At 31.5% G+C, this 15,671-nt stretch overlaps 1 protein-coding gene across 1 annotated transcript in view; it reads left to right on the forward strand.

The window, feature by feature from the left end:
- LOC129226571 (beta-ureidopropionase-like) overlaps nucleotides 1-15,671 on the forward strand; it is a 45,091-nt gene that overhangs the window by 14,746 nt on the left and 14,674 nt on the right. Inside the window, exons 4-7 of the mRNA XM_054861188.1 lie at nucleotides 955-1,116; nucleotides 1,200-1,254; nucleotides 6,782-6,896; nucleotides 12,271-12,352. Of these exons, the coding sequence (XP_054717163.1) occupies nucleotides 955-1,116; nucleotides 1,200-1,254; nucleotides 6,782-6,896; nucleotides 12,271-12,352 (414 nt within the window). The remainder of the gene's footprint in view (nucleotides 1-954; nucleotides 1,117-1,199; nucleotides 1,255-6,781; nucleotides 6,897-12,270; nucleotides 12,353-15,671) is intronic.

Here is a 15,671-nt window from a genome sequence, read left to right on the forward strand (position 1 = left end):
ATTCTGTTCAAAAAGTAGTGTAGATGCTGTTCAAAGAATGAAATTATTTTTATTTTTTAGAGCAGTTTCCAACTGCAGTTTTTGAAGTTGGTTCTATTTTTTTGTTTAAAAATTTTTTATTTACTCTTTAATTACAATAATGAACAAAAGAAATTATTTTGGAAACCATGGCAACATTGAACTTACTCGGACTTCACGGAAAATAGCTACCATGTTTGAGATTTCAATCCATTTGCAGCTTGTAAATATTTTGATGTTCTGACAATCCAAAGTTATTTTGACTTTATGCCATTGTAGATAAGCTGATTTTATGTTTAATTTCCATAAACAACATTTCTTTTCTTTCTTTCTTTTTTTTTTTTTTTTTTTTTTTTTTGTGCCAGGGCGACATTGAATTTACTCGAACTTCACGGGAAAATGGTTTCTCGTGTTTGAAATTTCAATCTGTTTGCATCTTGTAAATATTTAATTATTTTGACCAATTGGATGTTATTTTCACATATGTTACCTTAGATTAGCATACTTTTTGTTCAATTTAGTGAGAAATAAATTTATTTTATGGGAAACATGCCAAGATTGGACTTATTTTGCAAGAATTTGCTTCCTTTGTTTGAAGCTTTCAATCATTTTGCATGTTATAAATATATTTATGTATTTGGCAATTAGAAGTTATTTTAACATATGCTATATCAGATTATCTTGTTTTATTTTTTATTTAAATAACTACAAAATTAATAACTTGTTTTGTTTAAAGTAAAAACTTATTTAATTGCTCCCTGTAAAACAATGATAATATTCTCAAAGAGCTTGTTTCAAAGTTGAAGAAAAAATTAATTTATCATTGATGGTTATTCAAAGAACATTGCAGGAACCATTATGCATTTATCATTTTTCTGTATGTCATTTCGTTGATGGCAAAAGCTAAAAAAAAAACACTTTATACCTTTATTTTAGTTGGCTTTTAAGCATAAAATGGTTATAGTGTCACCTATTCTTGAGAGAGATGAAACTTACGGAGATGTGCTTTGGAATACTGCAGTAATAATATCAGATTCTGGGGCTGTGTTAGGCAAAACTAGAAAAAATCATATTCCTCGAGTTGGAGATTTTAATGAGGTAACTTTTCAGTTTTTCATTTGTTGTTAGCTTTTTGTATTTGTTTGTTCTTTATCTTTAAGAAAGATTTATTTTACTCTTAGTCAACTTATTATATGGAAAGCGAGCTTGGACATCCTGTATTTCAGACTCGTTGGGGTAAGTGAATAACATTTAAATTTGATAATTAATAATGCATGATATATATCAGTGGCGTACCTAGATTGGGTGAATCCCGGGGTGGTAATGTGTGGTGTCACCCCCTACCCCAAAACACAAAAGAAAAAATATATATATAAACATGAAATTCATGCAATTCAGAAACAACTACATTTGTGTTGTAACAAAATTAAAAGTCGGTTAATGTACAAAATACAGATAAAAATGGGGGTTCCTCCCCAGAAAATTTTCAAATTTTTAGTTTTAAAAATGCATTTTAGCTTCATATTTTTCAAAAACTTGCAGTTCCACTTAAGGTGTCACCCCCCAGACAAATGACATCCGACTCCCCCCCCCCCCCTTGCCGTAGTGACGCCACTGTATATATTGGTTTTACTAGTCTAGAGTTTGAATAATTTGTAACTTTTATAAAATGTCAAATTATTTGCAACATTTGTGTACATTTTTGTACAGAACCCCCCCCCCCTATAAAATAGTAAATTTGAGCTGTACAAATGTTATTAATGTACTACTGTTTACTCATCTACTTCTGTATGAATTACAATACCAAAATTTTAAAATGTATTATATGCAACTAATTGTTTATTAGTTATATTGTCTAAAAATGTTTAACTTAACAAGTTTATTTTCTTTTATTCTCTTTTTCCTGCCTTCTATTACTGCAAGTGTTTGACAATTTTTAGTTCCCAAACATATTTCTTCCCCGAGGCACTATACAAAATATATGAGGCACAACATAATGCATAAGATCTAAATTGACAGTTTTACTCTTTTTAATGATCTATTCATCAGAGGATCTTTCTTTTTTTTTTCTTAGTACACTAAACTGGTTCAATTTAAAAAGTTGCAAGTGGTATCTTTGTGAGAGTTATTCACGTAGGTTGAAAATGTTTCATTGGATCAGGAATATTCTTTTAAAGGAAAGCAACTGATTTAGCTAACAGTAAGAAAATATGTAAATAAAAATTTACTCAAAAAATATTTAATTTAGGTTTAGATGTGTGAAACAATTATTATTCATTTTGTAAGCTATTTCTCGCTAACTGACTGGTAAGACAACCGTTTTCTATTCCAAAAGTTGCAGGTTCAATTCCGGAATGTTACAATAATTATTTTTTTTTTTCATGAAAATAAAATTTCATCATGAAAAAATAATCACCTAATACCTCTCCTATAAAAATGTTTGAAAACGAAAAGTAAAATTATTCTGAATGTGTAAAATGAAAGCAATATGAAAAGACATTTAAAAAATGTTTAAGAAATAAGAGAGAGAGAGACCCATAAAATAAATATCATCATCCAAAAGTACGGCCGTTGGACCCATTCGTTCATGAACAACACATCCTTAATAAAATTTAATTACCTTTTGGATAAAAATATCCCCATCCTGAATTTCAGTTATTTATTATTTATTCAAAATTAAATGCCTTGTAGAAAATGTTACACATACAAAATTGAGTGTCAATCTATACTTTTTGTATGTCTCTGCTATGGGAAAACAAATTTGCTAAATTTATGTATGGAATCCTTATTTGTTTACATATCAATATAATCTACTGTTAAAAATTCTGTTTTATAATTTATCGAAGACAAAGTGTTGTATTTGTAGGTAAGCAATTTAGAAAATGTACAGCTCACTTGTTTAAATAATTTTGGTTGGGTCATTAAACATTTTTGTAAGCTTCTTTAACAGTACTTAAAAACTCCTTGATTTTGACTTGATGATGAGTATGCACCCTGTATAGCAATCCATGGTGTTTTCAAAAATAACAGATCGCATGTGAGTTTTAAAAATCAAACTAATAATACTGAGAAAAATAGAGCAAATATTCAAAAAAATAAAAACAAAAAAAGTAATACAGTAGACCGTTTTACATGGGGGGGTTTACGTTCCACGGAAATGCCGCATTAATCAAAACCGCGTACATTAAGACTTAATAATAGTGTCAAAATAGGGGTTAGGTTCCATAGATGAAAAAACTTCATTTTAGTGATAGATAAATACATATAATAAGTTTAATATGTACTTATTCTGATACATATACACAACATGCATGAAGAAAATCTGATTTAATATAGGGTTTTTAAAAAACAGCTGGTTATGATGTTTTTTTGGCAGTTATTATTTTTCTCTGTAGCCCTTTGCAGGACATTGACGCATCCAAAATTACTCGCATCATTTCCATGATGGGATCTTCTTCACTATCAGAAATATTATTTGCCATTGTCAAGGAATGCCTCAACATTTTCAATGTGAAAGGGTTTTCCTTGTGCGTAATTGATGTCAGTATCCTCGTTGGTTTCGTTCTCATTTGTTACTTCTAAAAGCTCTTCTTCCAGTGAGTTCTGAAATGTATGAGTTTAATATCTTTAATTCTGGATAAATTTCTGGAACCAAACGGCAAAAAATATCGCCCATGGCCCAAGCTCACTTGCTAGCATGCCATAATACAGTTTATTATGTGTTATCTGCAATCTCAGGAGTTTGGAACATTTTATTGGCTTGTAATTTTGCATCGGCGTAAAATAAAATAAATATGTCAAAGCTTAAACCACGTAAAATAAACCCGCATAAAATAAGGGTCTACTGTATTTACATCCATAAAGGGAATGTGTATTTTGCTTCTTGGATGGTACTCTGTGGTATATGAGGTGGTGTCCCATCAGTCTTGGGAGCAATGGGCACCCCTTGTTTATTAAATCAATGAGCTGCATAGCTTTGTATAAACAAATAAGTGTATGTATATACACTAGGGTGGATCGAAAAAAACGAAATTTCGAATCTTAATTTGGAATACCTGCCAAAAGCTGTGCATGTGTAAGTACAACACACTTGTGAAATATTAAGTTTGAACAACTCTTTAAGGGTCCTACCAAGGCTTGAATTTCTCCAAAAATAGAAAAAAAGTTCAATTTTCCAACATTTTTATGAAAATACTAGTGTTTAAAATTTTTGTTATAATACGGTTAAAATGCTTCCTTTGAACACTCTTTTCATGTATCTTCACAATTATTTACAGTCTTTGCACCATTAAGTTCGCACATAAGCCGTTAAGTTTTGCCAAATTAACCAAAAACTGACTTTTTTTAAGCTTTTTTGCACATTGCAATATTTCTTCTTTTAAAGTCCAATTTTCTTTTTTAAAACGCCTGCACGGAATGCAGTTTTAAACGAAAGTGAAGTTAAACTTTATTACATTAACAGTCCAGCATCCACTAAAAGCAAATTTTTCATTTCGAGTTCCATTCTACCTTTTCCATCTGCCAACCCAAGTGTATTAAGTATAAATTTATTACTCATTTTACATTAGATGTAAACTATCAAAATGATTTAGTTGTATTAACTAAAAAACATAGAGAGAAGTGCATTGGTTAAAAGAATGTATATTTACTCACACACAGTCGCTCTGACATATAAGCATCAATGTTTCACAAAATGAGGGACTTGAAAAGTATCAGTTAGTTAAAGCCACAGAAAATAGTTCGTCACATCCATTCATGAAACCTCTTTGAAATCATTTTTTGATTCAAACTGTGACATGATACTTAGAGATTTGATTTTTGCTCTTATGAAGCCATCTCTTGCCGATTGACTAATCACAAAGAAGCTTCTGTCACCACATTAGCACAGCCTTCCACCACCTGAGTGACAGAACTAAACAAACGCAAAATTTGCGTTGGTGTTTTCAACCTATTATTGAAGATTTTCATTAGATATGCCAGCTAAAATAGGAGAGGAGGTAGGGGGGCAGTTATTGCACATTCTTGCCGGTTGATAACATCAGAGTAGTCTGATGCATTAAAGTTAATACTTGAATAATAGAATTCTCTTATTTCTTCATGAACAGAAGCCACTTGTCTGGCCTTCAAAATCTTCGCAAAGAAAATTCTCTAATGTAGTTTGTTCATCAGTGATCACTGTTAAAAGAATATTTTCCGGGTGGCAAAAATAGGCATTTCGTTGAATGACAGGAACAATATTTTTTTTTTGATTTTCACTTATGTAACGAGATGCTGTAATAACATTGATGAGGAACAGCAAAAGTTTTGTTTCAATTCCAGAAGAAGAAAAATTTGCAACGGCTATACTCCTGCCAACAGAGCCATCAACATTTTTTGGTGTTGATGTCACTTCCCAAGTGGAGCAAATGAGACTTTCTCAGCGAACACTATCAATAGTGTGCTACCAGTACGACCTTTCTGACAGATGTGCGAGGTGCTGCAGCAGTTGCTTCAGAAACATTACAGGATTTTGGTTCTGTGTTAAATAATTGTCGCTCTAAAGTCGTTGATTGGAATTAAATTGGAAGACAGCGACAGAAGTGTCACAGGTGTCACAAACGAAGTACGTGCTTCTCTTCAAGACCTGCAACCTAGAAGTGAAAGGTTTTAAAAAGTACATTTTTCGATAGCCGAAAAGACAAAACTATGACAAAAAGAAATGGTTGGAGACAGATACACACCAAGAACCATAAACGAGGAATCCATGGTTGAAAATTCCAATTCTCTTTATTTAAGTCATGTGACGCCAACCTCTGGAACAGGAAAACATGTCGCGACAGCAATGTGATTTTTGAACTGAAAATTTCTTTAAGCCTTAAGGATCTTTTAGCTTTTGACTGTGATGGCACCGCAACGAATATACCAGAAAAAAGAACGGTGCAATTGCGGCCATAGCGAATAAAATTGGACATCCTGTCCCATGGTTAATCTGCGAACTGCATACGAGCAGCCTTTGCGTCATCTGTTCACATTACTTGATGGTGAAACTGCTGGTCCATGTGAATTTTTGCAGGAACAATGGGTAAATTGCTAGACAGGTGCGACAATTTACCACTGGTCCACTTTGAAGAAATTACGCTCCTTGTCGTAGGTGCTGGGCTGTTAGTATAATAAAGTATGATTTCATTTCCATTTAAAACTGCATTCTGCACAGTCATTGCAAAAAAAAGGGCTTTAAAAGAAAAATATTGCAATGTGTAAAAAGGCTTGAAAAAAGTCGGTTTTTGGAAATTTCACGAAATTTTACGAACTTGTGTGCGAACCTAATACTGCAAAGAATGTAAATAATTTTGGAGATACATGAAAAGCGTGTTGAAAGGAAACTATTTAATGGTATTAGAACAAAAATTTTTAACCTTATTATTTTCATAAAAATTTTGGAAAATTGATCTTTTTTCTTATTTTTGAGGAAATTCAAGCCTTGGTAGGACCCTCGAGGAGTTGTTCAAACTTGATAATATTTTACATGTGTATTGTTCTCACATGCACAGCTTTTGGTGGGTATTCCAAATTAAGATTCGAAATTTCATTTTTTTCGATCCACCCTAGTATACACATTATTATTATTATTGCTCACATGAATATAAATTGAAATTCCTGTGATTCCTATCATTTTTCTCTTGGTACATTATTATTTTCTCTTAGGGGGTTGCTTTATGTTTTAAAATATTGATAGTTTTTATTTATCACAAGCTATAAAAATCAAAATTGCTATTTTTTACAGGCAAAATAGCCGTAAACATTTGTTATGGCAGACATCATCCACAAAATTGGATGGTTTATGGCATAAATGGTGCTGAAATTGTTTTTAACCCTTCAGCTACTGTGGGGGATTTAAGGTAAATTTATGATGCTTTTAAATAACAATATCTTGCTTATATAGACAGTCATATCCAACCAACCAAGAGATTAAGTTTTTTCTTGCATTGTATTTTCTTGTTTTAATTTGTTTTGCTTTTACAGCTAATAGCTGCACCTAAAATATTTATTATACAAGTTGTATGTTCAGTTATTCAAATATTTTTGAATTTAAAATTAAATTGTCATTCTGAATTTTAGGTCTTAATTTCATACTTCACTAATTTGAAATATGCATAGGCTTACTAGCCTCTATTCTTCCTACATATACACTAGTTTCATACTTCACTAATTTGAAATATGCAGAGGCTTACTAGCCTCTATTCTTCTTACATAAAAATTTAAGGACCTGGTTTTCTTTGTACCTTGTTACATTAAAATGTTAGTTAAGCTTATCATGCTGTTTACATTTTTAAAATTTTCACATGCATTATTTTCTGCTGTAAAGATTTTATTGTCGTAAAAGTAATCTTTATTGGACAACTCAAATATTACATTGCATTGAGAATTAGTTGTAATTATTTTATGATTTGTTTAGTATCAAAATCAGCTCAATCTATTTTTTACTTAATAAGCTTTTTTTTTCATAATTTGAAGGCTTTTTTGTCAATACTGTCACTTTACAAAGCAATTTGGAAAGAATTCCTCTCAATTAAACCCCTGCCAAAGGGCAAAAACTCATTTTATTTCAAAGCCAGCAAAATCCATGCTTCTACCATATGCCTATTGTGAAATCAAATGGGTAATGTCTCCAACAGCTTTATTACAATAAGTTGATTTATCAATTCATAGTTTTGATTGTACAGGCTAATGTTTATTATAAAACTGAGGTACCACATGGCTGTAATGGGAATTTGAATAGAAATTTTAAAAAAAACTTAACTTCTTTTAAACGAGCTTAATATAAATTGTTTTCATCTGTAAATCATTAGACAAAACTGCTAATTTCAAAAATAAAACAAAAATGAATTTTACACCAGATATTATTTTTAAAAAAATAAGAAATCTTTTGAGAAAATGATGGCCATAGTGTGAGATGTTTTTTCTCTTCTAATAAAATTTTAAAAAATTGGAATGAACTGATTTTGATACTAAGTGTCTAACATATGTTTCAAGGTATATTTCCATACAAAACAATACAATAATCCCTCGTCACATTGTGATTCGTTATTATCGCTGATTTGGTTACATCGCGCTTTTCCTTTGCTCTCAAAAAATTTTTAATACACATTTTAAACATATTGCTTCCCATTTGACTTCACAGTATATATATATATATATATATATATATATATATATATATATATATATAAATAAATAAATAAATACATAAATAAATAAATAAATATATATATATATATATATATATATATATATATATATATATATATATATATATATATATATTTATTTATTTATTTATTTATGTATTTATTTATTTATTTATATATATATATATATATATATATATATTTTTTCAAAATATTTCTCAGAAAAAATATTTTCTTTGTTTGAGTCATGAACAAAACTGGCATATTTTCCATACTTAGTTTGTTACAGTTTAAGCTGAAACTTTGGACTCATACTCCACCACATAACAAATTTTTAAAAAATTATAGAGAAACAAGTTTTTCTAAATCATGCTGTATAGCAGCACCTACCAGATCTACTAGTACTATCTCTTGCCACAAGACAATGGAGAGGTTCATCTAAAATTTGTACTGGTTATCTTTAAATTTTTAATTTTGCCAGTTACGTCCCTATGCTTCTGACTGCCTCAATTGATAAACTAGTTTCCTTTTGATTTTATTAAGAAAAATCGTCTTAATATGATAGCAAACTAATATTTTGTAGAGGCACGTGTACTTACTTTCTATGTCAATTAAATTCTTACTTTTTATGTCCTTGGTTAGTAGCATTTTTGGATATATCACACTTTTTTGTTGTCCCCCGACAAGCACAATATAACGAGGGGTTATTGTATTACTATTTTAATGACATGTTTGCTTGATCCCTTCTATCATTTATTATGTTTTAGTTCAAATTTTGCTGTGGCATTGGAGAGCAAAAAATGCTATACCAAATAGAAAAGCTGGGAAAAAAAGTGATTCTTAACTTGATTAAAAAAAGAAAAGAAGTAGAAGGCTTTATACAGTGAAATCTGTTTATAACAATACTGTCTATAACAGTGATTCCCAACCTGGGGGCGATCGCCCCCATTGGGGCGATCAAACTCTTCTAGGGGGCGATAAATTTCTGGGGGGCGATAGGGGGGCGACCGGTATTCGGATACCTGGCAATGGGAAATTCTTGACCTTTCAAAAACTATATTTATTAAAAAAAATCGGTACACAATTCAGAAATATCTTTCAGAATACCTGTGTTGTGTAATACCGAACCAAGCATATGGCACATCAAATCAAAGAAAGTCGTTCCCAGAAAATAAGGCATGTATGATTTACAGTTCAATCAAATCTGTTCGGATAAAAAAAAAATCCCAAAAGCGAAAAATAATATCTTTTATTTTATTGCCGTTTTCACGAGGAACAAAAAAAAATCTTGTAAGCACTGTCTGACCGTTGGCGCCAGCATATATTTAACGCCGAAAAGTGGATAGATATGTGTAGGAATAGATTTTTGCATTTATTTATCAGTTGTCATTCAGAATCTTGCAATCAGCGCATAAACCTCCTTACGTAGTTTCTATTGTTTGATTTAATTTAGTGAATTTCTGTTTAATTGTGCATGTTTCGTAGTGTGGAAGTTCGATATGAATTCAAAAATAGGGCCGGCAGTATTCAGAAGAGTATTTAAAATTTGGTTTTGTCACGTCACCGCAAAATGTACAGTTTCCGCTCTGTCTTTTGTGCGATAAAACATTTTCTAGCAATGAAGTGATGAAGCCCTCACGAATGAAAGAGCATTAGCCAAGAATACATGGTGACAAAGTAAATAAACCTCTTAATTATTTTCAAGACCTCAAAACAAAAGAGGATAAATGGCCAAAGGTGGGTGAATTACTTAGAAGACAAGCAACAGATCTTGACAAAGGGCTTCTTGCTTCTTACGAAGTGTCTCTTTTGATAGCAGAATGTGGTAAGCCTCATACGATTGGCGAATCTCTTATTCTACTGGCTGCCAAAAAAAAGTTGAAATTTTGCTTGGTGAGGGCTCCAGTAAAAAGATAAGTCAATGTCTCCCCTCGAGTAACAACATAGTTTCCCGGAGAATAGATGAAATGGCTGCTGAAGTTGAGTGCAAACTCATAAATGTTTTCAAACAAAGTAAATTTGCACTACAGATTGATGAATCAACTGTGACAGATAACAGAGCTATTTTATTAGCTTACGTGAGGTTTATTAACGAGCTGAAAGAGATAACTGAGGAAATGTTGTTCGCCAGAACTTTGATTACTGATGCAAAAGGATCGTTGATTTTTAAAGTGGTGAAGGATTATTTTGAAGAAAAAGAAATTCCATTGACAAATGTAAGTGCTTGCGCAGCAGATGGTGCTCCTGCCATGGCGTGTCGTCATTGGGTTTCTTGCACACCTTAAAAAAGAAGTGCCAGAAGTGATTACGATCCATTGTGTCATTCATCGTCGACACTTGGCTGCAAAAAAATTGCGTGGTGTTTTACATGAAACCTTGCAATTAGTCATTACTGGTATTAACAAGATCAAAGCTAATTCTCTCAATGATCGCCTGTTTCGAGAGCTTTGCCATGAAAATGATGAAAAATTCGAAAACGCTTGCTTTTACATACGTCTGTGAGATGGCTTTCCAAAGGAAACTTTTTGCGCCGTTTCTTTGAATTATTCGACTCTGTAGCTGAGTTTCTCAATTTGCATGATCCTGCTTTAAGTGAGAATTTGAAACAGCGCAAATTGGAACTTGCGTATCTCACAGATATTTTTGAAAAAATGAACGAAGTCAACATTAAGTTTCAAGGAAACAAGATGAACCTCGTCAAGGCCAAAAGCATAATTTCAGCATTCATTGCCAAATTCGAAATCCACAAGGCAAACTTTTGGCTATAAAGAATTCTTGCTGTTTCCGATTCTAAAAAAAAGTTTAATCGTGGATGATGAGCTTCCTGAAGAAAAAATTTTAATTTTTATTGATCACCTGGATCAGTTAATAGAGAACATGGAATCAAGGTTTGCAGATTTGATCAACTTACAAATTCCTGACTGGATTTTAGACTCATTTAGTTTTGAAGATTTGGATGAACTGGAAAACTCTTTGCAGACAGAGTTTATGGATTTGAAATTTGATTGTGAATCAAAAATTACTTTCAAGCAATACGGTTACGAACTTGCCTGGGTGAAGCTTATGAGTACTTACCCACAACTTTGGAAAAAAGTTGAACAGCTCCTCATCTCATTCCCCTCAACATATTTAGTTGAAAGACGATTTAGCTCTGTAGTGCAGCTTCTCACGGAGCAAAGAAATAGATTGGACATCTGCCTCAAAGGGGACCTCAGATTAAATCTCACTAATATAAAGCCAGACATCAAAGCTTTAACGGAGTTCCATCAAGCACAAGGCAGCCATTAAAAAGGTAAAAAAGAACTAATTTTAACAGTTAAAATTTTCAATTTTTTCGGATTTCAGTTAAAAAAAAGGCATTTTACTGAAAAATGTAATATTCTTATTTTTTGCTAAGTATGTAAATGACGTTGGCTAATTAAAGCACTTCAAATTACGTTTTATCTTTTTTCTTTTCTTTTTTTTGGGGGGGGGGGGGAGAGGGGGAGGGGTTAAGAATAAAAAATTCAGTTTTAAAGCTAATTATTGCTTTATCATGCACTTTTTGAAGCTTTAACTAAAATTAGGCTTTCAGTAACATTAATCTTCACTAAAATCAGCGCCATCTAATTTGTGTTTTTAAGGGAAGAACGTGGGGGGCGATAGGTGTAATTTAACTTCCGAAAGGGGCGATGGGCCAAAAAAGGTTGGGAACCACTGGTCTATAACAATAACCTGTCTATAACAATATTTTTTTTGGCCTCAGCAAAATGTCAGCATGAACCATCTATTACAATTTTTTTTTGTCCCAACAGTATTGTTGTAGCCAGGTTTTACTGTATTTTATGTATTAAATGCACTGCCAATTATTTTTGTCGAAAAATATTTTGTATTCTTTTAAATGGTGCACATGCAGTTTTTTTTATTTGTGAGTGTTGTACAAAGCATACAATAATGGTTGGTGGAACCCTGTTAAATCATATTATACATTTATTTTTAGTGAATAACTTCTTAAATTTATTACTTTTTATTAAATTAGCCTTGCAAAAATCAATAGTTTTACATCACATCAAATGTTTTTTTTTTTTTTTCATGTCACCTGAAGCGAACCTTTGTGGCCTATTGAAGCTAGATGTGCTGCCATTGCTAATAACTACTTCACCTGTGCAATCAATCGAGTTGGAATAGTAAGTAATTAATGAATAATGAATAATTACCTTTGTGCTGAAAATTAAAATAATCAATTATCCAACGTATTGAAGCACAAAACATGCAAATTATTGCAGACACGTGTTTCGGTGTTACAAGGAACACCTTTTTCAATGCAAAGAAGTGTGAGCTTCTGGATGAAAAGTCATCCGAGAATTTTCTCGGCTTATTTTTTTTGGCTTTTCTCGGATGACTTTTCTTCCAGAAGCTCACACTTCTTTGCATTGAAAAAGGTGTTCCTTGTAACACCAAAACACGTGTCTGCAATAATTTGCATGTTTTGTGCTTCAATACGTTGAATAATTGATTATTTTAGTAATTAATCTTAATATATTTATGTACTTGGTGCATCACTTGTTTATTTTGTGTGACACGATTTTTCTAACATGAATACTATCATGTGATTTGAGTTACTTATTTATTTGTAACCAAAATTTCCAAATGATATGGGTGTCTAACACGTCACGCTTCTTAGTTATAGCCACTTTAACAATTTCATGCTCCCTCACTTATAATGTGATAAAAAGAATTTAGTTTCATATATATTTCAATGATTAGAATTATAAAACAGCTTATTAGTATATATTGTGGAAAATATCTTCTGCAAATGTTATATTGCTTAATATAGTATTTTATTTCAATTAGAATTGCTGTAAGTTTCTGAAGTGGCAACAATTAATTTTTATAGTTTACCTCTTATCCCGCAAGAAAGTGATTCTTCCACCTTTACATATAAAACTCGGTTTGACGAATTTTTTTTTCAATTTGAAAAGTATTTTTTTCCGAATTGAGCGATGCTAATTTAAAGAAAGGCTTTTTGTTGGCCAACAAATAAGAAGGCTTATGAAGAATGACGACCTTGATGAAAAATCTCACCTGAAAAGAATTAGTGGCTTGGTTGTCCCTGAAAGAGGTAGCACGAGGATTTTTAGTCTGTCAAAATAAAACTACGAAAGCCAAATTTTTAGCATAAAACTTGTTTCAAAGATTTGAAAGGATGGGGTGCAGAATGTCATTGAAGATAGACGTATTTCTTGCATCCTCATTTTGATTTTTTTTCCCTCCTAATCTTTCAATGGTGAGTGATGAGCAAGGTGAACACTTTCATCAAAATATTAAACATATAGAAGAACGTTATCAAAGAAAGTGGAAGACAAAAGTGCTGGGAGATTACTGTTAGTTTCTAATTTTAGAGGAAAAGTTGATTTTTCATCATTTTCTTTCATAACATGTGGTTTCTTTTTTTACTCAATGATAAAACTTGTGCTATTTCTCCTCACAATGTATGCATAAGTATGTTATTACTATAGTTGCATCAAGATTCAAAATATAAGTAGATAAACATGTTTAGATTAAATTAAAAATTTCAGTTTTTAGCCATTTTTGGAAATTGAATATGTTGTAACTTTAAAATGGTACGTGTTACAAGAATTTAGTTTATACATATATGTGTTTAGCAGACCCAACTTGACATAAATCAGCTATTTTTCTTGATGTTATAGAAAAAAATGTAAAATTTTGTCACTCAGTGTTATTAATAATCAATGCAACTTTGATTTTATATTGATTATTAACTTCAATGTGTCAGTATTTTATGCAAATTATTTGCTATCTTTGTTAATTAAGAAAAATTGACCAATGCTATTACTTGAAGATTGTATAAATCATTCCTAACATTATGCCCATGAGTCATACTTCTTATAAGAATAAAATTTATTACTCTTAATGTTAACATGCTCTTGTTTTATATTTAAAAAAAACAAAAAACAACTAGTCGTACCAGCATGGCCTCGTCTGAGGTAGAAAATTTAAAGGCCATTTTGTTCGCCTGTATATCAACAGGTAACTTCTGTTATGCGTATAGTAATTTTGTTTTTCACAACTCAAGGATGCGGCAAAAAAAATTGGACAAAATTCATGCCTCCTAAAATATTAACGAATTTTCTTGAAATTGGTGTTTTAGTAGTAGCAAATAGCTCTTAGGTGTATATGGAAGTTAAACTATCTTACAGCTTGCATTCTCAAATTTAGTATTTTCATGTGGGGTACTAAACAAAAAAAAAATTAACATGTAACCATTGTAAATTTCTGAATACATTATATTGTGCTAGAAATATTAAATTTTTCAGTTTTTCCCCCTAAGTGGAAATAAACCACCCTTATTTCTGGCACAGCACATATTTTGACTCAAACAGATTCTCACCCCCACCCCCTTCTTTTTTTAATTTTGATATTGCAAAATATGCTACACCCTGAAATCAGCCATTTTAGGTGGTGGTACAGGTCACCCATCCTTAGAGTACTATCTAAAAAATGCTTGCAGGGTTGAGTGACCAATTTTTAAAATTCTTCATTTTCCTGCATTCATTGTTTCTTTTCTGTAGTCGGTTATTGCAATAATTTCTTCTTGTTTCAAATATTACCAATTTTATCCTTCCACCTATGAGATTCTTGCTTTTTTTTTTTTTTTTCACTTGTGTTATTTTTGTTTTACTTTATAACTATGAGAAATCTTTTCTTAATAACATGGTTTGCATCCCCATTGTTCTTTCATTCCAACTTCTACTTCTTTCATTGGTTTGTTTAATCAACCACTTTTACTTTTCAAACTGTTCGCTATTCCGGTTCATGACTTTTGTCAGATATATTTTTATCCTTAAGATTTTTCTCTCCTTGCATTGAAAAAGAGGTTCTGTAACTCCAAATATTTCTCTGCATCTCTAATTGCTATTTGTGCATTTTTGATATTTCTAAACAGTGGAGCGTTACAAACTTGCCAACATCTGGAACGCGCTTCTTTTTTTTTTTTTTTGAGTCTATAATAATCCAAATTGCAATTATTTGCTGAAACAGTTGTTTTCACATATGATGATAATACATTTTTTTACCAATATACATGCCAAGCGATGCAATCAAATAAGAAAATTTTTGTTCCAAAAAATAAGTTTGTATTTTTGCTCAATCTACTTTATGTTGTGTACTACTGAAGAAATAATAAGAAATATTGAAAGCAGATGCTAAAACATTGCTGCAGATTTACAACAAAACGCTAATATTTCGAGTGACGCGTGGCATCAAAGAAACACAAAAAAAAGCCGAAAATACAAAGAATTCAGCATGTAAAAGCCAAACGTGGATGATTTTGGACATTTTATTTGCAAACAAATGACTTAAGTATCGGAAATAAATTACCAATTGCTTTCAAACTGGCTCTGTTTATGGTTTTTTGTTTCCTTACGGTGGCAGTTACTCCAAGAGCGATTATTACTTTTCGATTCAAAAGTTTTTTAAGAGTCA

This window comes from Uloborus diversus, chromosome 7 (genome assembly GCF_026930045.1).
Source record: "Uloborus diversus isolate 005 chromosome 7, Udiv.v.3.1, whole genome shotgun sequence".
Lineage (NCBI taxonomy): Eukaryota > Metazoa > Arthropoda > Arachnida > Araneae > Uloboridae > Uloborus > Uloborus diversus.